The sequence below is a fragment of the Neoarius graeffei genome, chromosome 15 (assembly GCF_027579695.1).
Source record: "Neoarius graeffei isolate fNeoGra1 chromosome 15, fNeoGra1.pri, whole genome shotgun sequence".
Classification (NCBI taxonomy): Eukaryota; Metazoa; Chordata; class Actinopteri; order Siluriformes; family Ariidae; genus Neoarius; species Neoarius graeffei.
In genome coordinates this window covers 8,830,080-8,856,657 of record NC_083583.1, presented here as the reverse complement: position 1 = coordinate 8,856,657, position 26,578 = coordinate 8,830,080, and the positions used below count along the sequence as shown (strand labels likewise).

Sequence of the window (26,578 nt, the reverse complement as noted above, 5' to 3'; positions counted from 1 at the left end):
AGGCATTGCAATGAAAACAATGATCATTCAGTCTGAATCTCGTTTTGTGTTTTTTGTAAAGAGCTGAGTCACAAGATTGTGATTGTTCTGCAGTTTATCGAGTCAATTTGTGAATATCTCACTGCTTTGATCAATCTTTCCCTCACTGATCATGTATTGCATCTTAATTAAAGAACTTCATGCAACACTATGCTTCTCTTTCTTCCTTATCTGATCTGTTTGTTTTTTTTTTTTTTTCCATTTTTACAAATAAGTGATAATGAATGAATACTTCCGAATCCGATCTCCGTTCAGTAGACTCTTAGGTTTTTCAGATTTCAAGCTTGACGCTCGTGCCTGACGCTGCTCCTCTGTGAATAAATAAAAACGCACTCTCGGCATAACTTGCCGTGATGTTATGTTTAGATCTTCATGGTGTTTATTAGCTCTACTACACCATCCCAGAGTGTAATTTTAACCTTGTTTCGTGTTGCCAGCTCCCTTCAGCATGTGTAACTGGATAGTTATGACCCTGAAGCTACTCACTAACTATAATGACGTTCTCTGTGCTGTCTAGTCCTGATGGAAACCAGGCATCCGGTCATAAAGGTGGGATATTGTGTGCCCAGTACCCACTGAAAAGCGAAGGAAAGGAGCTGAAGATCCTCGTCCAGCCCGAGAGTCAGCACAGAGCCCGGTATTTGACTGAGGGCAGCCGGGGTTCTGTAAAAGACCGCACCCAGCAAGGCTTCCCTACTGTCAAGGTGGGGCACGTTAAACATTTTTGTGTAATCGGGGCCCTTCTGGGGACTCATTTGATCAAATCTAGAAATTGTATTTATTAAGACAAAATCCTGTACATTGCAGTGTGTGTGTGTGTGCAATACCAGGAAGAGTTACATAAAAAAAAAAAGTGTCCCAAGATTGTTTAACATGTAAAAAGGTCCAAGAAGATGAACTTTTCCGACAGTGAGGTGGAAATTATAATGTGTTACACAGCAGTCATGGACTCTAAGTGCAGAGTTTATTACCCAAAACAAAGATCAGTAGTTATAATCCTGGCAAAAGATGTATTTACGAAGAAAAAAAACCAATACCGTTGCTGTCAAACTCCTACGTTAGCTCTGTTCAAAAGAGACATGGTTACAGCATCAACCATTTGAACATGAATTACATCATGACCACGTTTTGTCAGGAGCCGAGTTTCCTCTATTTTTCCATCTAGTGAAATAACGGCTCTTTCATTTACACAATAACTCAGTTGCGGTGATGGAGACTTCTGCTGGTGTAACATGTAGATATCGGTGAAAACACTAGTTTTGTCTGAGAAAAAGAAGAGTAAGCCAAGAGACAAATGCTGTCGTTAGAATGATTTATAGAGATGAATGAAAAAAGAATTGCAGCCAGGAGAAATGATGCACCACTTCATCGGTGTTGCTCGATTAAGGAAAAAAGAAGGCGACAAAGCTACAATTAGGGACATATCTGTGAAGATACTCAGTCATCCAGGTACATAGTAATCTGTGGTTGGTAGAAGAGAGCAACTGGACTTGCTTGAAAAGTCTTGAAGACGTTTCGCCTCTCGTCCGAAAGGCATCCTCAGTTCTGTCTGTCTAATAGGGAGTATCAAGTATTTATCCTCTCATGGATCATAATGATTTGATCACAACTATTATGATCCATGAGAGGATAAATACTTGATACTCCCTATTAGACAGACAGAACTGAGGATGCCTTTCGGACGAGAGGCGAAACGTCTTCAAGACTTTTCAAGCAAGTCCAGTTGCTCTCTTCTACCAACCACAGACTACAATTAGGGAGAAAATAATAACGAGGCCGTCGTAGCTCACTCCGGCCCCGTCTAGTCCAGAAGGAACGATCTAAAGTGAGCCACCTTGCACAATAAATGTTGCAAGATATATACATTATACAGTGGTGCTTGAAAGTTTGTGAACCCTTTAGAATTTTCTATATTTCTGCATAAATATGATCTAGGGCGGCACGGTGATGTAGTGGTTAGCGCTGTCACCTCACAGCAAGAAGGTCCGGGTTCGAGCCCCGTGGCCGGCGAGGGCCTTTCTGTGCGGAGTTTGCATGTTCTCCCCGTGTCCGCGTGGGTTTCCTCCGGGTGCTCCGGTTTCCCCCACAGTCCAAAGACATGCAGGTTAGGTTAACTGGCGACTCTAAATTGACCGTGAGTGTGAATGGTTGTCTGTGTCTATGTGTCGGCCCTGTGATGACCTGGCGACTTGTCCAGGGTGTACCCCGCCTTTCGCCCGTAGTCAGCTGGGATAGGCTCCAGCTCGCCTGCGACCCTGTAGAACAGGATAAAGCAGCTAGAGATAATGAGATGAAATATGATCTAAAACATCATCAGATTTTCATACAAGTCCTAAAAGTAGATAAAGAGAACCCAGTTAAACAAATGAGACAAAAATATTATACTTGGTCATTTATTTATTGAGGAAAATGATCCAATATTACATATCTGTGAGTGGCAAAAGTATGTGAACCTCTAGGATTAGCAGTTAATTTGAAAGTGAAATTAGAGTCAGGTGTTTTCAATCAATGGGATGACAATCAGGTGCGAGTGGGCGCCCTGTTTTATTTAAAGAACAGGGATCTATCAAAGTCTGATCTTCACAACATGTGTTTGTGGAAGTGCATCATGGCATGAACAAAGGAGATTTCTGAGGACCTCAGAAAAAGCGTTGTTGATGCTCTTCAGGCAGGAAAAGGTTACAAAACCATCTCTAAAGAGTTTGGACTCCACGAATCCACAGTCAGACAGATTGTGTACAAATGGAGGAAATTCAAGACCATTGTTACCCTCCCCAGGAGTGGTCAACCAACAAAGATCACTCCAAGAGCAAGGCGTGTAATAGTCTGCGAGGTCACAGAGGACCCCAGGGTAACTTCTAAGCAACTGAAGGCCTCTCTCACATTGGCTAATGTTAATGTTCATGAGTCCACCATCAGGAGAACACTGAACAACAATGGTGTGCATGGCAGGGTTGCAAGGAGAAAGCCACTGCTCTCCAAAAAGAACATTGCTGCTCATCTGCAGTTTGCTAAAGATCACGTGGACAAGCCAGAAGGCTATTGGAAAAATGTTTTGTGGACAGATGAGACCAAAATAGAACTTTTTGGTTTAAATGAGGAGCGTTATGTTTGGAGAAAAAAACACTGCATTCCAGCATAAGAACCTTATCCCATCTGTGAAACATGGTGGTGGTCATGGTTTGGGCCTGTTTTGCTGCATCTGGGCCAGGACGGCTTGCCATCATTGATGGAACAATGAATTCTAAATTATACCAGCGAATTCTAAAGGAAAATGTCAGGACATCTGTCCATGAACTGAATCTCAAGAGAAAGTGGGTCATGCAGCAAGACAACGACCCTAAGCACACAAGTCGTTCTACCAAAGAATGGTTAAAGAAGAATAAGGTTAATGTTTTGGAACGGCCAAGTCAAAGTCCTGACCTTAATCCAATCGAAATGCTGTGGAAGGACCTGAAGCGAGCAGTTCATGTGAGGAAACCCACCAACACCCCAGAGCTGAAGCTGTTCTGTACGGAGGAACGGGCTAAAATTCCTCCAAGCCGGTGTGCAGGACTGATCAACAGTTACTGCAAACGTTTAGTTGCAGTTATTGCTGCACAAAGGGGTCACACCAGATACTGAAAGCAAAGGTTCACATACTTTTGCCACTCACAAATATGTAATATTGGATCATTTTCCTCAATAAATAAATGACCAAGTATAATATTTTTGTCTCATTTGTTTAACTGGGTTCTCTTTATCTACTTTTAGGACTTGTGTAAAAATCTGATGATGTTTTAGGTCATATTTATGCAGAAATATAGAAAATTCTAAAGGGTTCACAAACTTTCAAGCACCACTGTATGTAGAAGCGATATCCACCCGAGGACTACCGACCTATTTGCCAGAAATAATCCAAAATGGCGAGGAATTGACCGAGAAAAAGTGATTTTTGTTGAACTGCTCATTAAGGCTTAATTAGTCCATAACTTCATTACCTCACCCACGATGGAGTAAGCAGGGCAAGGTATTGTAATCAGTGCGGTTTGTTTGTTTGTTTGTGTATGTCTGTTAACAATCTAGCATCTAGACGGTTGCACCGATTGACTTAAGATTTTCAGGGTAGGTGGGCAATTTGGGGGTATTCGGGTCAAGGTGAAGGTTAAGGTCACCGGAAAGGTCAACCTTTCGGTCAAAATAACACATTTTCCATTGTAACTCAAAAATGGTTGCCGATAGACAGATGTTTACTATTATGAGCATGTAGGAACTCCCATATGGCCTTTCATTTGGCACCATGATCTTTGACCTTGAGTGAGCTTGAAAGGTCAGACTCAAGGTCACGGTTTTTCAGAGGGCTGTAACTTGAAAATGGTTGATTGTAGACAGAGATTTACCCTTATCAACTTATAGGAAGTGCCATATGGGCTTTCACTTGGCACCATGATCTTTGACCTCGAGTGACCTTGAAAGGTCAAGGTCATGGGTTTTCAAAGGGCTATAACTTTAAAATGGTTCATGATAGCCAGATGTTTACCAACATATAAGAAGTCCCATATAGGCTTTCAGTTGCCACATTGACCTTGAATGACTTTGAAATGTCAAACTGAAGGTCATGGATTTTCATAGGACTATAACCTGACAGCTGATGATTGAGAAATATTACTGTAAGACAACACTGACAAAATGGAAGGAGGGGGGAAAAAAAAGATAAAATTGTATAGAAACAACTAGCTGTGTGCTAAATTTAAAAAGGAAGGTTTTTAGCTGACGTTTAAAGATATTTACTGAGTCTGCCTCGCCAGCTGCTTCTGCAGTTTTGTTTTGGGGGATTATTGGGACAAACCAGCTGTAGAGGACCAAAGGGTTCGGGTTGGGACATGAAAGGAGTTACCTTTTCTTCAAATATGAACGTTTTTAACACTGATCTGTTATCAGCGGTGGAGTTTTTTTGTTTGGGTTTTTTTGCACACTTCCTGTGCATGGGTAGGAGCAGTTCTAAAGCCGCACGCATTTTTACATGCAAGAAAAAAAAACTTTTGAAGCTTGTGTATGCATAGTTTATATACACACACAAAAGGTGTGTATGGAAGGTTAACTGAAGACTCCACCGGATTCTATCCTGAATCTCCCCGACTTTATGAATAACTCTCACTGTTTGTTCACACGTGTATAATCAACAGTACTTATTGTGTCCAATCTTCCCACTGATGGATTACAGACGTCGCGCGTTTGCTAATCTTCCATCCCAGGCCTCAGTTTTGCCTCACTTTGCCTAGTGATGACCTTCTCTGTTTAACTAAAATGTAGTCATTAGTTTGGTCAGTTGATGTATTTATATTCATCAGCTGCTGTTCTTTTAACTAATCTCCCCAGCTCGAGGGTGTGAAGGAGCCCGTCATCCTGCAGGTGTTTGTGAGTAATGACGCAGGCCGTGTGAAGCCTCATGGATTCTACCAGGCCTGTCGAGTAACCGGTCGAAACACTACCGCCTGTAGAGAAGTAGATATCGAGGGCACTACGGTCATCGAAGTGTCTCTGGACCCAAGCAATAACATGACACTTGCGTGAGTATTTTTAATTCGTGTTTAAAGCATTCGGTGTACACGCCAAAAAAAAAAAAGGATACTTTAAAGCTAGACTGCCTTTTGATTTCATAAAATCTGTGAAATTTAGTTCTCTCTGAATTTTGGTCATATATGTTTATTTCTGTAATATCTTTTAAAAAAAAAACATTCTGTGGCTGGGAACTTGTTTCATTTGAGGGGATTCCCGAGCAAATAATGCACATGAAATCGTTCGCTTCAAGCAGACAGAGGAAGTCCGTCCCGGCGTCCAAAATCGCTCACTCGTTCACTACTCTCTATACAGGGAATTACTATATAGAGGACTATATAGTGAGCTCATTGGTAAAATGAAAAAACGCTTTCAGACACTAGTCCGTCGCGCTGTTATTTACGTCATTACTGTCGCACAATTAAAACGTGCGAGAACAGTCGGCTGGTGGGTTTTCAAAATAATAAATACATGCATGTATTTTTGTGATAAATCCATATTATACTGAGCGTACTTCCCACATTAATCAATACAAAGTCCCTGCATCTTTCATTCCTTTTAAATCAAGGCTGAATACTTTCTTCTTTGCTGCTGCCTTTTATTAAATCAAATTTGAGACTTTTCATTTTTCAGCGTGACCGCAATGCATGATGGGATATATTGCTTTGTTAGTGACCATCATTGTACACTACTTTTCATGATGCATTGTGGGATACTATGAGCGCACTGTACAGGGTGTAATAATCCTCACTATCGTTTCGGACAGCGCTACAAAATGGCGTCCTGACTATATTTATAGTGAGTAGGGAGCGATTTTGGACAGAGCGTGTTGCATGCACAGGTTTACCACCTTCTTTTGAGTTTTAAGGCAGCTGATATCCACAGTGTTGCATTACTGCCATCTACAGGTTTCCCTTTGAGCGTGCACTGACGGTTCCATCATTCTGTCGCTAAACGAACAGCTGATCACATCGAGGTGCTCGCTGAGCGCCGATATTTATTAGTTTGGTCCTGCGTTTCCTTTCCTTCGTATATAACATAACGTCTTTTCTTCTCGCTTTCCGTTACTGTAGTCGGTCTTTCACGTTTCATTCGCACACTCGCGTCCTCCATTTTTCTTTCCTGTTTCAAATTTGTATCCCACAATGCCTTGTGTGAACAGGGAAAGCCCACCGTGTGATGCATGACGTGGTATCTTGAATTGGGTCATGGTGAAGCAGGAAAAAATAGCGGAGAATTTAGGGCCACGTGGAGATAAATTCATTAATTGTTGTATTTAAAAAAATAATAATAATAAAATTGGGAGTCTGTGATTCAAATTCAGTAGCTTTCGGTCCACTAAACAAAAATAATTGGGTGTCGGGGAAAATTCTTTTTATGACCTACACTTGAAAAATCTGAAAGGCAGTCTAGCTTTATATATTTCATATATACAGTTGTGGCAGCGGGGGGCGTGGCCAAGCAGCAGTCTGTGAATGGAGGGCGGGGTCGGGGAAGGTAAGTGGCTAGGTCATTCTACCTGCTGTCAATTAACGTGTGTGTGTTTGTTCCAGGGACGGAGCATAAAAGGAGAGAGAGAGCGGAGAAAGGGAGCTCTCTCTCCCCAACCACAATGCATGTGTGAGTGAGTGATGAAAGAAAGCTGAAAAGCCAGAATGAAAAGTATTTGTGTAAAACATCAACTCTCGCCTGCCGTGCTTCTGTGCTCCACCCACATCAGGAAGTGTTACAGTGGTGCCGAAACCTGGGAGCACAGAAGCACGGCAGGCGAGAGTTGATGTTTTACACAAATACTTTTTATTCTGGCTTTTCAGCTTTCTTTCATCACTCACTCACACATGCATTGTGGTTGGGGAGAGAGAGCTCCCTTTCTCCGCTCTCTCTCTCCTTTTATGCTCCGTCCCTGGAACAAACACACACACGTTAATTGACAGCAGGTGGAATGACTTAGCCACTTACCTTCCCCGACCCCGCCCTCCATTCACAGACTGCTGCTTGGCCACGCCCCCGCTGCCACAACAGTACTGTGCAAAAGTCTTCAGCACCCTATTTGTGTTTTTTGTTGTTTTTTTTCATACAAACTTTGTTTATAGCTTTCTATTTTATGATTTCTAGATTGAGTCAAAACATTCCAAAAACATTTTAGAGTTACAAACGTTCCAGCACAAAATTAAATGTTACAGAAAAAAAAGTTTGTATCCGAGCAGCATATTCCATAAGAGAGCACTTTTCAGATTAAAAAAGAAAACATAATGAAGGCTGCTGGGTTTTGGGGCAAAATGAAGAAGCGAGTGTGACAGTCAAATTGTCCAGAAGAACTGGGGCTGGTTCTGGAAGATGCTCAGTAAAACCTGCAGCTCATTTCCGCATAAAACTGCACTCACTGGACCTCAGACTACTATTTTTTTTTTTATTATTATTATTAGAGAGCTTCGCCTTTGGCTCAGCTCCTTCTTCACCACGACGGACCAGTAAAGCGACCGCATCACTGCGGAGGCTGCACCGATCCGCCTGTCGAGCTCACGCTCCATCCTTCCCTCACTCGTGAACAAGATCCCGAGATACTTAAACTCCTCCACTTGAGGCAGGACTTCTCCACCAACCTGGAGAGGGCAAGCCACCCTTTTCCGGTCGAGAACCATGGCCTCGGACTTGGAGGTGCTGATTCTCATCCCAGCCGCTTCACACTCGACTGCAAACCACCCCAGTGCATGCTGAAGGTCCCGGTTTGAAGAAGCCAACAGGACAACGTCATCCGCAAAGGCGAAGCTCTCGATTTACCGGTCGATCTACCGGTACATTCCGACTCTCACCTATGGTCATGAGCTTTGGGTAATGACCGAAAGAACAAGATCGCAGATACAAGCGACCAAAATGAGTTTCCTTCGCAGGGTGGCTGGGCGTTCCCTTAGAGATTGTGCTTCTCACCCTATCACTCGGAAGGAGCTCGGAGTAGAGCCGCTGCTCCTCTACATCGTGAGGAATCAGCTGAGGTGGCTCCGGCATCTCTTTCAGATGCCTCCTGGATACCTCCCTGGGGAGGTGTTCCAGGCATGTCCCCCTGAGAGGAGGCCCCGGGGAAGACCCAGGACACGCTGGAGGGACCATGTCTCTCGGCTGGCTTGGGAACGCCTCGGTGTTATTCCCGGGGAGCTGGCCGAGGTGTCTGGGGAGAGGGAAGTTTGGGCTTCCATGCTCAGACTGCTGCCTCTGCGACCTGGCTCCGGATAAGCGGATGAAGATGAGCTGAGATTATTTATTTATTTATTTATTTTTTAAAGCAAAGGGTCGTCTCACACCAAATATTGACTGTTGTATTGATTTTATTATGGCTTACTGCTGTTTTATAGTTTTTTGTTTGTTTGTTTTTTAAATGTTAAAACATTTCATTTCATTATTTACATGTGCCTAAGACGTTTGCAGAGTACTGTGTGTAAATATGGTGAATATTTCTTGGGATTAGGAATGGGAATCGAAAACCGGTTCTTGTTGAGAACCGGTTCCCAGTGTTTCAATTCCATGGAATCGTTTGCCAGATTTGCTAACGATTCCCTTATCGATTCCAGCGGGCACGACTAACGTCATGTATATTACGCAAGTTACGCAACGTGCATAGCGACATGCAGTAAGCAGTAAACATGGCAACCAAGCGGTTTAAACGCTCAAAAATTTGGCTGCATTTTTCAAGGAAAGATGACAACCGGGCGACCTGCAGTCATTACAAAGTAGATATTACATCGTCGGGAGGGAACACGAGTAATATGCAAAAACATTTGCGCACGCAGCATGCGATACTTTTAAATGAATGTCACGTTTTCGACACGCTTCGGACTGGTGAATGTGTTACTCCTAAACTAAACAAAGTTGATGCTAATCGACCTGTTTGTTCTCCTCTTTTTTCAAATGAGAATCGATAAAGAACCGAATCGGAATCGTAAAAATCTTAGCAATTCCCATCCCTACTTGGGATGAGATTATTATAAACAAATATAAAAATATTAAGCCTTGAGGATTTTTTTTAATCCTGATTTATTGCCAGATGATTTAACTTTATTCTAGAAAAAAAAATGCTTTAAATTTAAGATTAAAAAATTGGCAGTTTTAAGCTTGAAATAAGTACAAATGTCTAGAAATACTTACTAATCATGCCTAGGTTTCCCAAAAGCATCGTAGCACAAAGATCATCGTTAAATGGTAGAGCAAGCAACACAATGAATGCTCTGTCTCCTCGTTAAGACACTCTTAGCGTTAAAAGGCTTTTGGGAAACCCACCCCAATGTTAGTTTTATATAATGTCATAATGAGAAATATTACAAACATTTGCCTGTAACTGAGAGATCATTTTCTCTGTGATTGTAAAAGTCCATTTAAAAAAAAAAAAAATTCTATATCGGCGTAAACAGGTACTCGGTGAATATATGATTAGGAAATGTCTTAATAATAATAAAAATAAAGGCCTGATTAACTGATGTATATTTTACAGCGTGGACTGTGTGGGCATCCTGAAACTGAGGAATGCAGATGTGGAGGCTCGTATCGGGTTAGCTGGATCCAAGAAGAAAAGCACCCGTGCCAGATTGGTGTTCCGGGTGAACATCCCTCGATCGGATGGCTCTGTGCTCACGCTACAGGCACCGTCCTCTCCTATACTGTGCAGTGAGTAGCTCTGGGTTATTCTAGGCATGCATTAGGTGCTAATAGGCTGGGGGGGATGATCCACCGTTGAAATTGCTTAAAAAATTAAAGATATGAGTTTGGGTTATTTTAAAATCGCTGCCTAATTTATTATTCTGTAAATCATTAATGAACCTATTACCAGAAACGCATGTACACTGAATATAATACAGTAGGACCTTTTGTGAAACGTGTGCTCCTGGTAGCGGATTCCTAAGGTTTATTGAAACATGTAGAATAAATGAATTTGGAATATTCTTTCTGATGAACTGAATTTAAACATGGACAATGTTAGCTCTTTTAAATGTTGAATTATTATTTTTCCACTTTCAATAATTATGATTGCAAAAACCCTCATACTTTTAAAATCTGTATGTGGCTGTTTCCATGATAAGGGGGAGATAACTTTCCTACTGTGCTGTGCAGGAGACCACATTGAAAACCGTGAAAATCTGGCGTCACGCGTGTAACCTGGACACCTAGTTTTTGAGCCAAAAGATTTACAAAAAATAGTCATGATCTCTCATGGGGAAATAATAATATAGGAACTCTTATTAATAAAGAAAGAACAGTGTTTCAAATATCCTGGCCGTTATGGCTGGTGCCACTACGCTGATACGAGGGTAAGTCAAAAAGTTCTAAGACAGATGGAAAAAAAAAAACTTTATTTATGAAAATAACAAAAGCTATTTCTCTACGTATACTCCATTTAAGTCTAAATGCTTCTGCAAGCAATGTTTCCATCAGAGAATTCCTTCTTTATATTCCTTTTTTGAAATTTTTTGAATTCCTTTTGAAATTATAACATCTGTTTTAGAACTTTTTGACTTACCCTCGTATATTGGTCTAGTTAGAACCCATATATTTATTCTATCTACATTCACAGGATATGAGCAATCGCGTGCTCTGATTGGCTACTCTAGTACTACGCAATCAGCTCATATACCGTGAGTAGAGAAAAACACTACTCAAAAACAAAACTCCAAAAAATACAAAGAAAATTATTATTATTATTATTATTATTATTATTATCACATTTTTCACAATTGTTCTTGTCATTTCGCCGATTTGTTTACATTCTAAGTGGAAATTATTTTGTGGGACGTTTTGTATAAAGTTTTTATTTATCAAATTTGCAGAAAATAAAAATGCTGTGTTTCTCAAAATCCAATGAATGTGGATAGAATAAAAGTTATTCCACTCAATCTTGTTGTACATGGCTTATAGACAACTCGGTGCTACGCGCCTCGTCGGCTATCAGCTCATGTACGACTCAATTTTGTGGAATAATTGTTTGTGTATATAAAAATCACATATGCCTTGGGCCCACAGTAACTGGCTAACACTGTTGTGGTTACCCTGCCATATGGCAGATTCTACCATAACAGAGGCCAGTTAAGTCCCATCTCCTTAAATTGCTGAATTGATTATTTTGATCATTCTATTAAGTTTTTCTAGTAGCATTTGGGGTCCTGGACATTCACAGTAAATTTTAGGACAGTAGTCCTGGTAACTAATTAATAAAAGCCTGACATGACAGACATGCTAAATGACAATAGAAACACATCGGTTTCTATCATCAAAATCTGACAGACAAACTAACGTCTACCATCATATTCTGACAGACGCTCTAGATGACAATAGCAACAAAACTGTTTCTTACATTATTAATCTGACAAATTTAGTAATAATATTAAATACCTCATCACTAGAACCAAGTAATAAAACAAAATATTGAAATAAAAAAGATAAAATTTATTTTCAAAATTGAAACATCAACAATAATTGTCAGAACAGTGACGATAGACACGACTGTGTCACTTTCGCGGGGAAATAACGCATTGAAATGGCCTGTCGGCTGAAAGGGTCGCAAGCGGCTCTGATTTATCTCAACTTACGATAGTCTTCCTCCAGAAAAATTTAAATATGAATGCACAAATATATTCTCAATGTTTCTATCGTCAAAAATTTCTATCGTCAGGATAGCTGACTGAAAATCTTACCTTGATTTATTTGCTGAAATCTAGCTGTCAGAACTCCGAGCCTTGCCCGGAAGTAAATGTCTGCTGTCACAAAAATCATGCGCAGTAGAATTTCCTCTTTGCATCAGTCAACATGTGCGTGGTGAGGGCTTGAATTTTGCTATCGTCAGGTGCATTTGACTGACAGACTGACGATAGCATTTTTTAAAAATAACTGTGGGCTTCTCGTCGTGAACGAAATAGTTTTTTTGCTGTTAATCTATTTCAACTCTATCTGTTGACACCCAAAAATGATAAAGCCTGCTTCCACACGATAACTACCAAAGATCCATAATGGCCGAGTCTATCGTCAGGTCATCTGACAGAAATTCAATAATGAAAGTGATTTTTAAAATGGGAGTTATGTCTGTCAGATATGTCAAAGAAATAGAACTTTATTCTTTAAAAATCTTTTATTGATATACTCGGTGTATTTTTAAATGACGTGCTGTTTTAGAAGACCAAATACCATATTTTCAATCTTGAAAATATTACCTCACTGAAAAAAGGACAAGAAAAATTTCTTATTTTGTGGGCAAGTGGTTAATGGATCCAGTTACGGTAGAATCTGCCATACATGTATCTATTTTTTTCCCTTTTTTTAACTTGTAGAGACTTTTGTATTAATTATTTTATTAATTTTAGAATCGATGGTGAAGCTAATTAAATAAAATAATGCCAATCTCAAAAGTATGGCCATTCGAGTACTTTTTTTTTTTTTAATTGAATCATAGGCTTGGGGCAGAAGCTTAACCCTATCTCCTAACATTCTTCGTAGATTATTGTGTGCTTATGTTTGTACTTACTGTCACATGGTCTTCTTTCTCCAGCTCAACCTGCTGGAATCCCTGAAATCCTGAAAAAGAGTCTGCACAGCTGCTCAGTACGAGGAGGCAAGGAGGTGTTTATCATCGGAAAGAACTTTCTCAAGGGAACCAAAGTGATCTTTCAAGAGAAAACCTCCGGTGCGATGCTACAGCTCCTCCTTTTTCCTCACGTAATCAAAATTCATAAATGTTTCCTATTAGACTGCTTGTGTATGCAGTCTGACGTGTGCGTTTGTGTCTTCCTCATAGATGAAAAGTCCTGGAGAGCAGAAGCTGAGATCGACATGGAGCTTTTCCATCAGGTACAGTAAAGCATGTTGATGGTATTGTCTTCAATGATCACATTCCTGATGTTAGCCACAGTTTGCTCTCCTGGTTACTCAAAAACAAACTGCATTTTTGTGAAATCCGATGGCATTAAAAACTCAAGGTGTGAGAGACGGCATCTGTTTTTACAATGCCTGAGCTCTCTTTTTAAATGTGTGTATGTATGTATGCAGAAAAAAATGAAAGCCCCAGAAAAAAATTAAAGCCCTAAATTCTGGCATGATAATACACAGACAATTGAGTTCCAACGGCGCGAAAGCGAGCACGAAAGGCACGAAGCAAAACTAGGGGGGTCCGGGGGCATGCCCCTCTGGAAAATTTTTTGAAAATAGATGCTCTCAGGTGCATTTTCAGGGTCTCTGAGAGGTTTTCGATACATGATTATAGGATAGATTTTACCAGTGTTTCAATGATTTCTGACCTAAATAGTATTAATGCACACATTTGAAAGTTCAACATGCAAGTTAAACTGTGTTGTTATAGATTACTGAGGTATACGATAGATTTGAAAATCTACGGGATCCCTTAATTATCTATGATCAAGTCGTGTTGTAACAAAAATGCGCATGAAAATATGACCAGTGGTTTTGCTCCATCTTATGCAATCCAATGAAGAGACTCGATCATCACGACCTCCTGTTGATCGCAAAGGGATCTGAACCTAAGACCTGCCACCTTAAAATAAGTTGCTGTATTCCTATAACTGTAATGATTTAGAATGTTTCTGATGCAATTACCTTAATATATGTATAACTAAGATACACAAAGAAAAGTAAGGCAACTGCATATTATAAAGTTTAAAGTTTGGCACTTTATTAAATGGACTAGATTGAGATTAAAACATATTTAAAGGAAAAGGAAACTTAACTCGTACATTTAAGTTTGCAGAAAGATTATGTACTACTTATTAACAACTTCTCTTCATGAATGTGTTTATAAGTGTCAAATGTAGCATAATTTCGAAGAATAACGATAAGCATATTTGGCAGTGTGACGTCACTGTGAGCCTTGAACAAAAGAATAATCCAGAGCCGTCTTTTGTTAAATGGATCCCAGTGATTTTGGATCACACTGCCAAAATGCTTATGATTATTATTTGAAATGATGCTATATTTGACACATTTGGACAGCTTCACTTCGTGAGGGTGTTTATAAGTACATAATCTTTCTGCAAACCCAAACTAATCAATTAAGTTTTCTACTCCTTTAAAGCAGATTAATTCTCCTTGACTTTTGCTTGGCCCAATGTTGGGCAACGCTCTCATAGTCCGTCTCGCTGTCATCCATGCTGATGTGGATCAAATTGTCCTGCAAGTCTTCTCCTAGCTTATTCCTCGCTGGAGTCTTTATTCTCTTTAGGCAGGAGAAGCCTCGTTCACAATCTAAACAGAATAGTCTATCAAATAAATCAGTCGGCTTTGTCCGTCTGGTGGGGGCCAACATCGGCAGCCAATGAGATCGCTTATGATGAATCTGAAAATTCCGGGATGGCTAACGTTTTCTTTCGATATTTTTATTGAACGGTTTGAACACGTGATCTTGACATAGCCAACAGATTACAGTTTGTTTACATCAACACACACATTGGGAAAAGAAAAACTGCTTGTTTAACGCAAATATCAATCAATATGTAAATGGATCTGTTATTCGCTCTCCTATGTATCTAATTACTTGTGGGTAGGAAATTTAATGTCTCGGTGTAAATTTAAGCGTATCAGATTTTAACTAAAGTGACTAAGAGTATTGGCAGGCAGAGCAAGCGTATCGGGCCTGATACGCTAAAACGCTTTGGGGAAAACCGTGTGTGTGTGTGTGTGTGTGTGTGTGTGTGTGTGTGTGTGTGTGTGTGTGTGTGAGAGAGAGAGAGAGAGATACACAGGAATCTTATCACAATGTTAAAAGACGCAATTTATTTGACAAATATATGATGTATTAAGGTAAAGATCAAAAATGGCACATATGCTCTCACATGCATCAAAAGCAACCAAGAAAACTGACCAGGCTTATGCAGATAGTGGCATAAAAATGGCTGACATTTCTCATGGTGGACATTTCACCATAGATTCACATTTACTCATTTTAGCCAGCGCTTCTATGTAGAAAGACTTCGAAGTAAGGCAGGATACAATCCAAGCAATTGAACATTTACAAGCCATGCTCAAGGAGCCAACCGTGACTGGGATTCAAACTCGCAACATTCTGATCAATCATATTGACTGTGGACATTCACATTTGTGGGGTCCTGACATGTGAGACCACTTTTTGAAAATCTGGGATTTTTTTTTTCCAATTAATATCGGAAATATACAAAAAAAAAAAAAGTTCGTTGTAGAATTTTTAAATATTTAAAACAAAGAAAGTAAATCTTCAATATCTTGAATATTTAAGTAATATTGGCTGGCGCTGAGTGGTCTATCAGGTATATTCCATTCAGCTAGCATGATATTGAACAAGTCGAAGATGAGTAGCTGAATGGAATATATCTGATAGACCATGAAAAAAGCCAGCCAATGTTTATTATTATTATTATTATTATTATACATACACATTCGATGGAACAATTATGGATTTTACAAAAAGTTAACAGGGGGAACTTACCAATATTGAATGCTGATTCTGATCGAATGTAATTCAATGTTCTGTCAATCCAATGTACTGTACAAAGTCAAAGTTCTAACAATAAAAATGGTACAAGTCCAAAAAGCCTGAACAACAACCCAACTTGTATCCAAGCTCTATCCAGGGAGACAGTTCAAGTTCACAGTTACTTTTGGTCGTAATTGATTGTTACATTGCAGTTGTTCAAAACAAAAGGGCTTTGCTGAGTGAAGTCCACAAGTGAAGTCCTCTTGTAAAAGTCTCCGTCACTTTTCCTCACCTCCAAGTAGAACTTGGACGATATTTCCGCTGTTGCTCTCTTTTCCAGTTTTTCGATGTCCGTTGGTCTGTTTTTCTCTTGTCAAGTCAAGTTTATTTGTATCGCGCTTTTAACAATAAACATTGTCGCAAAGCAGCTTTACAGAATTTCAACAACTTAAAATATGAGCTAATTTTATCCCTAATCTATCCCCAATGAGCAAGCCTGTGGCGACGGTGGCAAGGAAAAACTCCCTCAAACGACATGAGGAAGAAACCTTGAGAGGAACCAGACTCAAAAGGGAACCCATCCTCATTTGGGCAACAACAGACAGGATGACTATAATATTAACAGTTTTAACATGAAGTTAGTTTCGTTGATGTTATAAACTCTTCACTGATGGAAACTTGAGTACAAAACTGTTCATGACAACTGCAGTCCTAAAGTTAGCAAGTCGACTGTAGTCCTCAGCCATAAAAGCATTACTGTAAGAGTCCAGAGCGTCCTCCAGGTGTGACTTTCAACTGTCCACATGGGGCCGTCCTCCACAGGAGCGATGCGATGAGACTCCAACCAGAGACAGGGCACCAGGATGGATCAGGCAGGTCCGAGGAGCAGAAGAAGTCAGCGTCTCGATCCCAGGACCGACATGTAACTCAGAGGGACGGATTTTTTTTGGGGTGGGGGTGGAACACAGGTTGTTGGGTATGTCCAAGGTCACCTGAATGAGTAGGAACAGTATACATATTGCACTGAGTACAAGCAGGGACTCCGGCAACTAACTATGACAGCATAACTAAAAGGGGAGAGCCAGAAGGTAACACAGGCATGAGGGAGCCCCGGGACATAAAGCAGCAGCCACTACACTGTCAACAAACTCGAGTGAGCAAGCGAGTGGGGACTGACAGCATCCATACATCCCAGTTTACCAAAACACACTGTCTGAGGATCCTCCAGATCTACACCTTTACCTCATAAACACCATTAACACAAGGCTTGACTAAACAGATATATTTTCAGCCGGGACTTAAACGCTGAGACTGTGTCTGATTCCCGAACACTACTTGGAAGGCTGTTCCATAACTGTGGGGCTTTGTAAGAAAAGGCTCCGTCCCCTGATGTAGCCTTCACTATATGAGGTACCAGCAGATAGCCGGCACCTTTTTGATCTAAGTAGATGTGGTGGGTCATAAAGGACCAGAAGTTCACTCAGGTACTGTGGCGCGAGACCATTCAGTGCTTTAAAGGTCAATAGTAGTATTTTATAATCAATACGAAATTTGATTGGGAGCCAGTGCAGTGTGGATAAGACAGGGGTGATGGGGTCATATTTTCTAGTTCTAGTAAGGACTCTTGCTGCTGTATTTTGAACTAACTGGAGCTTGTTTATGCACTTATTGGAACATCCAGACAGTAAGGCATTACAATAATCCAACCTAGAGGTAACGAAAGCATGAACTAGTTTTTCCGCGTCGTGTAGTGACATTAAGTTTCTTATCTTAGCAATATTTCTGAGATGAAAGAAAGCTATCCAGGTGATGTTATCAATGTGAGTTTTGAATGAAAGACTGCGAACCAGACTCCTGCTCCGTTCATACAGGGACCGGACAGCCCTTAGCAAAGAGCCCCAAACCCCATACTCCTGAAGCACCCCCCACAGAATACCACAAGGGACACGGTCGAATGCCTTCTCCAGATCCACAAAGCACATGTGGACTGGTTGGGCAAACTCCCATAAACCCTCGAGCACCCTATGAAGGGTATAGAGCTGGTCCAGTGTTCCACGACCAGAACGAAAAACGCATTGTTCCTCCTGGATCCGAGGTTCGACTATTGGCCGAATTCTCCTCTCCAGTACCCTGGAGTAAACCTTCCCGGGGAGGCTGAGAAGTGTGATTCCCCTATAATTGGAGCACACTCACCGGTCCCCTTTCTTAAAAAGAGGGACCACCACCACCCCGGTCTGCCACTCCAGAGGCACTGTCCCCAACCACCACGCGATGTTGCAGAGGCGTGTCAGCCAAGACAGCCCCTCAACATCCAGAGACTTGAGATACTCGGGGTGGATCTCATCCACCCCCAGTGCCTTGCCACCGAGGAGCTTGCAAACCACCTCAGTGACTTCGGCTTGTGTAATGGACGAGTCCACCTCCGAGTCATCAGCCTCCGCTTCCTCAATGGAAGACGTGACGGTGGGATTGAGGAGATCCTCGAAGTATTCCTTCCACCGCCCGACAATATCCCCAGTCGAGGTCAACAGCTCCCCACCCGCACTATAAACAGTGTTGGCAGAGTACTGCTTTCCTTACAATGTGTAATATTATAGAAATATTGCACGCTCATTCTCCATTGGGGAGAGTGGCGTAATACATGGAGGATAATCGATATGATGATAATATTGCATGCCATCAATAAACCTGCTAGAAGGGAATAGAACACATTTTTATTCCATGGAAAAAGTGGCCCATATGTATAATAATTAATATCTCATTTCATCTCATTATCTCTAGCCGCTTTATCCTTCTACAGGGTCACAGGCAAGCTGGAACCTATTCCAGCTGACTACGGGCGAAAGGCGGGGTACACCCTGGACAAGTCGCCAGGTCATCACAGGGCTGACACATAGACAACCATTCACACCTACGGTCAATTTAGAGTCACCAGTTAACCTAACCTGCATGTCTTTGGACTGTGGGGGATACCAGAGCACCCGGAGGAAACCCACGTGGACACGGGGAGAACATGCAAACTCCGCACAGAAAGGCCCTCGCCGGCCACGGGGCTCGAACCCGGACGTTCTTGCTGTGAGGCGACAGCGCTAACCACTACACCACCGTGCCGCCCTAATAATTAATATTATGTACTTATTGACTGAGTGGGAGGGCCGGAAAGGAAAATATTTGGCTTGAGGTCACTGCGTCTGTACAAATAACCAAGCGCCAAATATTTTCCTGTCTGCCCCAACCCAAGTCAGTCAATAAGCATATTATCATATGACCTTTTTTAACTAACATCCACAGTGGAAAACGATGAACAACGGTGTGCGAAAAACAAACCAATAAATTTTTATTTGACTGACAGCAAACCATTTATATGCCGAATCACCTTTGCACAAGTTTGAAATAACAGTTTGAATTCTATAAAATACAACTGACTTTACTGTTCTCTCGAAATGAAAACGATTTTAAGATAACATTGTTCATAAAAGTCAGTTCTAACTCGGGTCAGCTCGTGGAGACGACGTCAATACAAGCCTATTATGTTTACGTTACGTTACATTACTGGCATTTATCATTTGCTCTTATTCAGAGTGACATACAGTGTACCCAGAGCAACCTGGGAAGCAGTTGGGGGGATGGGTGCCTCGCTCAAGGGCACTTCAGCCATTACTGCTGGTCCAGGGAATCGAACCAGCGACCTTTTGGTCCCAAAGCTGCTTCTCGAACCATTAAGCCACAGCTTTCCCCACATGTCTCCACAAAAGAACTTTGATTTGAAAACAAAATGGAGTCGAGTCATTAGGTCTGTGTCTGATAAATCATCTGGATAATAAAATTCACTTTCACTGTGCTCAATCGTGTTGCTCAATTTTCAAAGTAACAATTCGGAGCAAAATGAAAACGGCGGAAGCGCGGGAAACAGTTCCGGGGCCGCATACAGCTTTTTCTGAACCAAATTCAAAAATCCATATCTGCCCAGTCACGTGACTTTTCCCAATGGTTTTATTAAGAGCGTGCACGCAGGTCCATATGGGTCATATGACAATTAAGATTCTGCAATATTTCTAGGTTCCTATTTAAATGAGAGCAAAGTTGTGATATTGACCATATTACGACTTTTTTTTTTTTTTAAAGGTCAGATTTTCTTCATGTCTAATCTCTTCCACTGAAGCACGTGTTCAGCTGACACGCTGAAGGATTTGATCTAAAATGGATCATAAGGTTTTGCACAAACTTGTGGAGTCCTTTCCAGCTCGAGTGCACACCATCATGAAAGCAAAATTAGCATGTAGCCAATACGAAAACTCTGAAATTCATGTAAATATTTCAAAGGTTCTACTTTTCACTCAAGTCAATAATATTATTTTGTAATGAACACTGTTGTATTAAAGTAATAAAGAACGCAAAATAGAAACATTTCCACTCGTCGGACTTTATGGCTCCACTGTATACGTGAACAAATTCAGTTTGATTTTATTTGCAGAGCAATTTTAACAATAGGCTTCCCTGTGACACCGCGGGGAAGAAACACTGAGACTCAAAATGGAACCCGTCATCATCGAGTGTCACCCAAAAGAGGAATTATTACAGTATACAGGTGAAGATAAAAAGTGTATTGAAAGGATGTTGAGTATGAGCGGATTTTTATGATTACAGCAGCAGCAGCTCTCCAGTATCTAGGTGAGATTATACAGTGGTGCTTGAAAGTTTGTGAACCCTTTAGAATTTTCTATATTTCTGCATAAATATGACCTAAAACATCATCAGATTTTCACACAAGTCCTAAAAGTAGATAAAGAGAACCCAGTTAAACAAATGAGACAAAAATATTATACTTGGTCATTTATTTATTAAGGAAAATGATCCAGTATTACATATCTGTGAGTGGCAAAAGTATGTGAACCTCTAGGATTAGCAGTTAATTTGAAGGTGAAATTAGAGTCAGGTGTTTTCAATCAATGGGATGACAATCAGGTGTGAGTGGGCACCCTGTTTTATTTAAAGAACAGGGATCTATCAAAGTCTGATCTTCACAACACGTTTGTGGAAGTGTATCATGGCACGAACAAAGGAGGTTTCTGAGGACCTCAGAAAAAGCGTTGTTGATGCTCATCAGGCTGGAAAAGGTTACAAAACCATCTCTGAAGAGTTTGGACTCCACCAATCCACAGTCAGACAGATTGTGTACAAATGGAGGAAATTCAAGACCATGGTTACTCTCTGCAGGAGTGGTCAACCAACAAAGATCACTCCAAGAGCAAGGCGTGTAATAGTCTGCGAGGTCACAAAGGACCCCAGGATAACTTCTAAGCAACTGAAGGCCTCTCTCACATTGGCTAATGTTAATGTTCATGAGTCCACCATCAGGAGAACACTGAACAACAATGGTGTGCATGGCAGGGTTGCAAGGAGAAAGCCACTGCTCTCCAAAAAGAACATTGCTGCTCGTCTGCAGTTTGCTAAAGATCACGTGGACAAGCCAGAAGGCTATTGGAAAAATGTTTTGTGGATGGATGAGACCAAAATAGAACTTTTTGGTTTAAATGAGAAGCGTTATGTTTGGAGAAAGGAAAACACTGCATTCCAGCATAAGAACCTTATTCCATCTGTGAAACATGGTGGTGGTAGTATCATGGTTTGGGCCTGTTTTGCTGCATCTGGGCCAGCACGGCTTGCCATCATTGATGGAACAATGAATTCTCATTCATTCTCATTATCTCTAGCTGCTTTATCCTGTTCTACAGGGTCACAGGCAAGCTGGAGCCTATCCCAGCTGACTACGGGCGAAAGGCGGGGTTCACCCTGGACAAGTCGCCAGGTCATCACAGGGCTGACACATAGACACAGACAACCATTCACACTCTCATTCACACCTACGGTCAATTTAGAGTCACCAGTTAACCTAACCTGCATGTCTTTGGACTGTGGGGGAAACCGGAGCACCCGGAGGAAACCCACGCGGACACGGGGAGAACATGCAAACTCCGCACAGAAAGGCCCTCGCCGGCCACGGGGCTCGAACCCGGACCTTCTTGCTGTGAGGCGACAACGCTAACCACTACACCACCGTGCCGAATTCTGAATTATACCAGTGAATTCTAAAGGAAAATGTCAGGACATCTGTCCATGAACTGAATCTCAAGAGAAGGTGGGTCATGCAGCAAGACAACAACCCTAAGCACACAAGTCATTCTACCAAAGAATAGTTAAAGAAGAATAAAGTTAATGTTTTGGAATGGCCAAGTCAAAGTCCTGACCTTAATCCAATGGAAATGTTGTGGAAGGACCTGAAGCGAGCAGTTCATGTGAGGAAACCCACCAACATCCCAGAGTTGAAGCTGTTCTGTACGGAGGAACGGGCTAAAATTCCTCCAAGCCGGTGTGCAGGACTGATCAACAGTTACCGCAAACGTTTAGTTGCAGTTATTGCTGCACAAGGGGGTCACACCAGATACTGAAAGCAAAGGTTCACATACTTTTGCCACTCAGAGATATGTCATATTGGATCATTTTCCTCAATAAATAAATGACCAAGTATAATATTTCTGTCTCATTTGTTTAACTGGGTCCTGTACACAGGAGCGAGGGTGACACGGGCATAAATTTGTTTTTGGAGAGTGCAAATCTTTAGGGTATGCATGTTGGATTAGAAAATAAGACACAAGTAGAGACGTTCAAACCCTTTCAGTTGTTCTTGGTTGTTTGGTCCTGTAACTAAAATGACTTGAGCTAGCAGGAGATGTACAACAATCTGTTAACTACCTTCCAAGTATGATAGTAGTGTGAAACTTGGTCACGTTTGATTATGCTCCCTATTGGATCCCAGGAGTGCATCTGTTTATAAGAGACCCAGGGATACATTTCTAAAGTACCCCAATAATGAGGTAAACATGAAAATGGAATAAAAATAAGGTTGTGGAAGAGGGCTGGAAAAAAGGCCAACAGTGCCATCATGTGACTGGTTTGAATAGCCATTTGACTAATTTAGTTTGCAATATTAAACCTTTACACACACACACACACACACACACAGTCATGTAAAATTCATTATACAATTGTCTCTTTTCATCGTCATTACCACCAGACCATACTTGCATACATGTCTTAACCTATTATTCCTTTCAGAACTTAAGGCACTAACTTGTTATAAGTTAGTTTGATCGTCCCTTTTCCTTTTAGATGAGCTTTCTTTGAAAAATGTTTCTATCATTTTCCCCAAATCTTCTTGAATTTTGATTACATTTTCCAGAACTTTTTACCGTCACAAAACGTTCCGGAAATGTTTTGTTCTGGATGCCCGAGCGACATGAGCAACCCAGTCGACATTCCTTTTCTTCAAGTACTCCGATATTTTCTCTGCTTTACCTATTGTCAAAATTTTCTCCGTGTTGGACTTCCATGCCCAGTTGATACCAGCACCACTCTCCTCGTCATTAGTTTTCGATCTCTTTCTTCCTTCCTGTCTTTGTTTGCGTGAAGACTTTCTTGACATTCTGCCCAGGATCATACGTCTAAGAAACCGAGTGTATACTGACTCAAGTCTTTCATACTGTCTTCGTGTAAGAGTCCATGACTCCCAGCAGTAACATAACACAGCCAGCTTCTAACGCAGGTGTAGAAGAAGTTCACCCTGATACTTCATTTAAAAGTGTATGTAATGCCCCTAAACCCCACTTTTTTCCTTGTACAAAGCAAGGCAAGGCAAGTTTATTTCATACACAGTGGCAGTTCAATGTGCTTTACAGAGGTAAAAGCAAAACAGTAAACAATAGAAAATAAAATTACATAAAATAAAGGGGGAAGAAGAGACAAAGTTCAGTAAAAACAGCAGAATAAAATGGAATAAAAGTTAAGTCAAGTTTAAGACATGCAAAGACTGTAAAAGTTAAAGTTTAAAACATGTAAAGATGATATTTATCAGTTAGCAGAAAGCATCTGAGAACAGCTTGGTCTTTAGTCTAGATTTGAAGCTGCCAACAGCAGGAGCATTTCTGATGTCCTCTGGGAGTTGGTTCCATAGCTGTACTGCATAGGAGCTAAAAGCTGCTTCACCACACTTTGTTTTAACAACAGGTTTGACCAGTAAATTTTGCTGTTGCGATCTGGTAGATCTGATTGGGTTAGGCCATTGCAACATATCAGAGAGATAACCCTGTACCATTTAGAGATTTGTACACCAGCAGCAATGCTTTAAAGTCAATTCTGTAGCTTACTGGAAGCCAGTGAAGGGACCTTAGAATTGGAGTAATGTGCTCTGTTCTTTTTGTTCGTGTGAGAACCCTAGCCGCTGCATTTTGAACCAGCTGAAGTCGTTTGATGGTCTTTTTTGGCAGGCCTGTGAAAAGGCCATTGCAGTAATCAACCCTACTAGAGATGAAGGCATGTATTAGTTTTTCCAGATCATTTTTTGACATAAGTCGTCTTAGTTTGGAAATGTTTTTTAGGTGATAAAATGCCGATTTAGTGATTGCTTTCATGTGACTGTCAAAGTTTAACTCGCTGTCAATGAAAACACCAAGATTTTTAACCATATCTTTTGTTTTAATCCCCTTTGTGTCAAGAATAGTGGCAATCCTGAGTCTTTCATCTTTTTCCCCCAAATAGAATTACTTCTGTTTTATCTGTGTTCAGCTGAAGAAAATTTTGTGACATCCAGTTGTTGATTTGGTCGATACACTGGTAGAGACATTCAAGGGGGGTATAATCATTAGGTGATGGAGCAAAATAAATTTGGGTGTCATCTGCATAGCAGTGATACAAAATTGAGTTGTTCTTGATAATTTGTCCAAGTGAGAGCATATAAAGGTTGAATAGTAATGGTCCAAGGATCGACCCCTGGGGGACACCACAGGTCAAGGACATTGATGTTGAGGTACAATTTCCCATGGTAACAAAGAAGCTTCTATCTTTTAAGTATGATTTTAACCAATTGATAACTTTACCGGTCAACCCAACCCAGTGTTCAAGTCGATATAGCAGTATGTTGTGATCAACAGTATCAAAAGCTGCACTGAGGTCCAGTAACACCAGGACCGATGTTTTGCCTGCATCAGTATTAAGACGTATGTCATTTATAACTTTAATCAGCGCTTTTTCAGTGCTATGATTGGCACGAAATCCTGACTGAAAGTTATCAAAACAGCTGTTTGATATCAAGAAGGCAGTTAATTGATTGAAGACAATTTTTTTCAAGGATTTTCCCGATGAATGGTAGATTTGATATCAGCCTGTAGTTGTTCAATACTGAAACATCTAGATTATTCTTTTTAAGTAGGGGCTTTACAACGGCTTTTTTCAGGGACGCAGGAAAAATGCCAGTCTCTAGGGATGTATTTATGATCGGAAGCACATCTGTAATTATGAGGTGAAGAACAGACTTAAAAAAGTTGGTGGGCAGAATGTCCAATTCAGATGTTGAGGAACTGAGATTTTGTACAGTTTTTTCAAGAGTCTCGTAATCAAGCAAACAAAATTCTGACATTGTGTTGAAATTGTCTGTCTGTGTCACTGGTGATTGCAGCTTTTCAGTTATTTGCAACTGAGATATATTATGAGCAATATTCTGCCGTATTTTATCAATTTTACCTTTGAAGAAGGATGCAAACTCATTGCATTTATTAACTGAGGGAAGTTCAGGTGCTAATTGTGGTGGGGGATTAGTTAGCTTCTCTACTGTTGAAAATAGCACACGGGCATTGTTCATATTCCTGTTGATGTTGGAAAAGAAAGACTGTCTTGCTTTACCAATTCCATAATTATATTTACAAAGCATCTCTTTATGGATTTGATAATGGATGCGAAGTTTAGATTTGCGCCATTTTCTTTCAGTCTTCCTACATTCTCTCTTTAGCAATTGAACAGCTGGGTATTGCTTCCAAAGCAAGAGTCATTATGTCGACTGACCACGTGTTTTCAAACCATAGCTGATCTAAAAGGCCATAAATGAATGGAAAATCTATAAGATCAGCCGATTTTCACGGAATCTGTGCGTGACGTCACACGTGTAACAATCCAGGTATCACCTTCGTTCGTGTGCGCAGCAGTGGTGAGACCAGTCTCGATATGGAATCATGTTTTGGAGAGAATTCTGATAGGATTCTTATATGTCGGATGAAGGGGCAGATGATTATCAAGGATGTTCCGGAGTAGATGGTTATCTTTTCGAGCCCCCAAGACGAGAAATTGCCAGTTCACTCTGTTCACGACAGTCTTCCTCTGTAGTGCACATGCGAGATGGATAGATAAAGAGATGTGCAGAATGTGGTGGATACCTTTCATCATGCTTTCCTGAACAAAACTAAAAACAAATAGTCTTGCAATATTGCAACCTGAGAGCATTTAACACGTTAAAGTTAATAATTAACGATTGCGCGTGTGCGCATTTTTCTTCCTGTTAAAGTGCATCAGATATGATGAGATCGGATGTCACGAGCGTGTAAATGTTGCTCATAATCCTGCGTCTGGTGCACTGTGTGAGATGATGGGGAAATCGACGAACTGTCCAAATGTCAGATCAAATGTCATTTATTTAATAAACAGGTTTCTTTTTTGCTCCAGTAATTCCCATGTGGTCGT

General features: G+C 40.8%; 1 protein-coding gene across 2 annotated transcripts in view; it reads left to right on the top strand.

Moving 5' to 3' along the window:
- The window catches only part of nfat5b (nuclear factor of activated T cells 5b), a 141,474-nt gene that overhangs the window by 100,235 nt on the left and 14,661 nt on the right, over positions 1-26,578 (top strand). For both annotated transcript variants that reach the window (XM_060940829.1, XM_060940830.1), the window contains 5 exons: positions 557-743; positions 5,398-5,588; positions 10,061-10,233; positions 13,103-13,237; positions 13,349-13,401. In XM_060940829.1, coding sequence (XP_060796812.1) covers positions 557-743; positions 5,398-5,588; positions 10,061-10,233; positions 13,103-13,237; positions 13,349-13,401 — 739 coding nt within the window. The remainder of the gene's footprint in view (positions 1-556; positions 744-5,397; positions 5,589-10,060; positions 10,234-13,102; positions 13,238-13,348; positions 13,402-26,578) is intronic.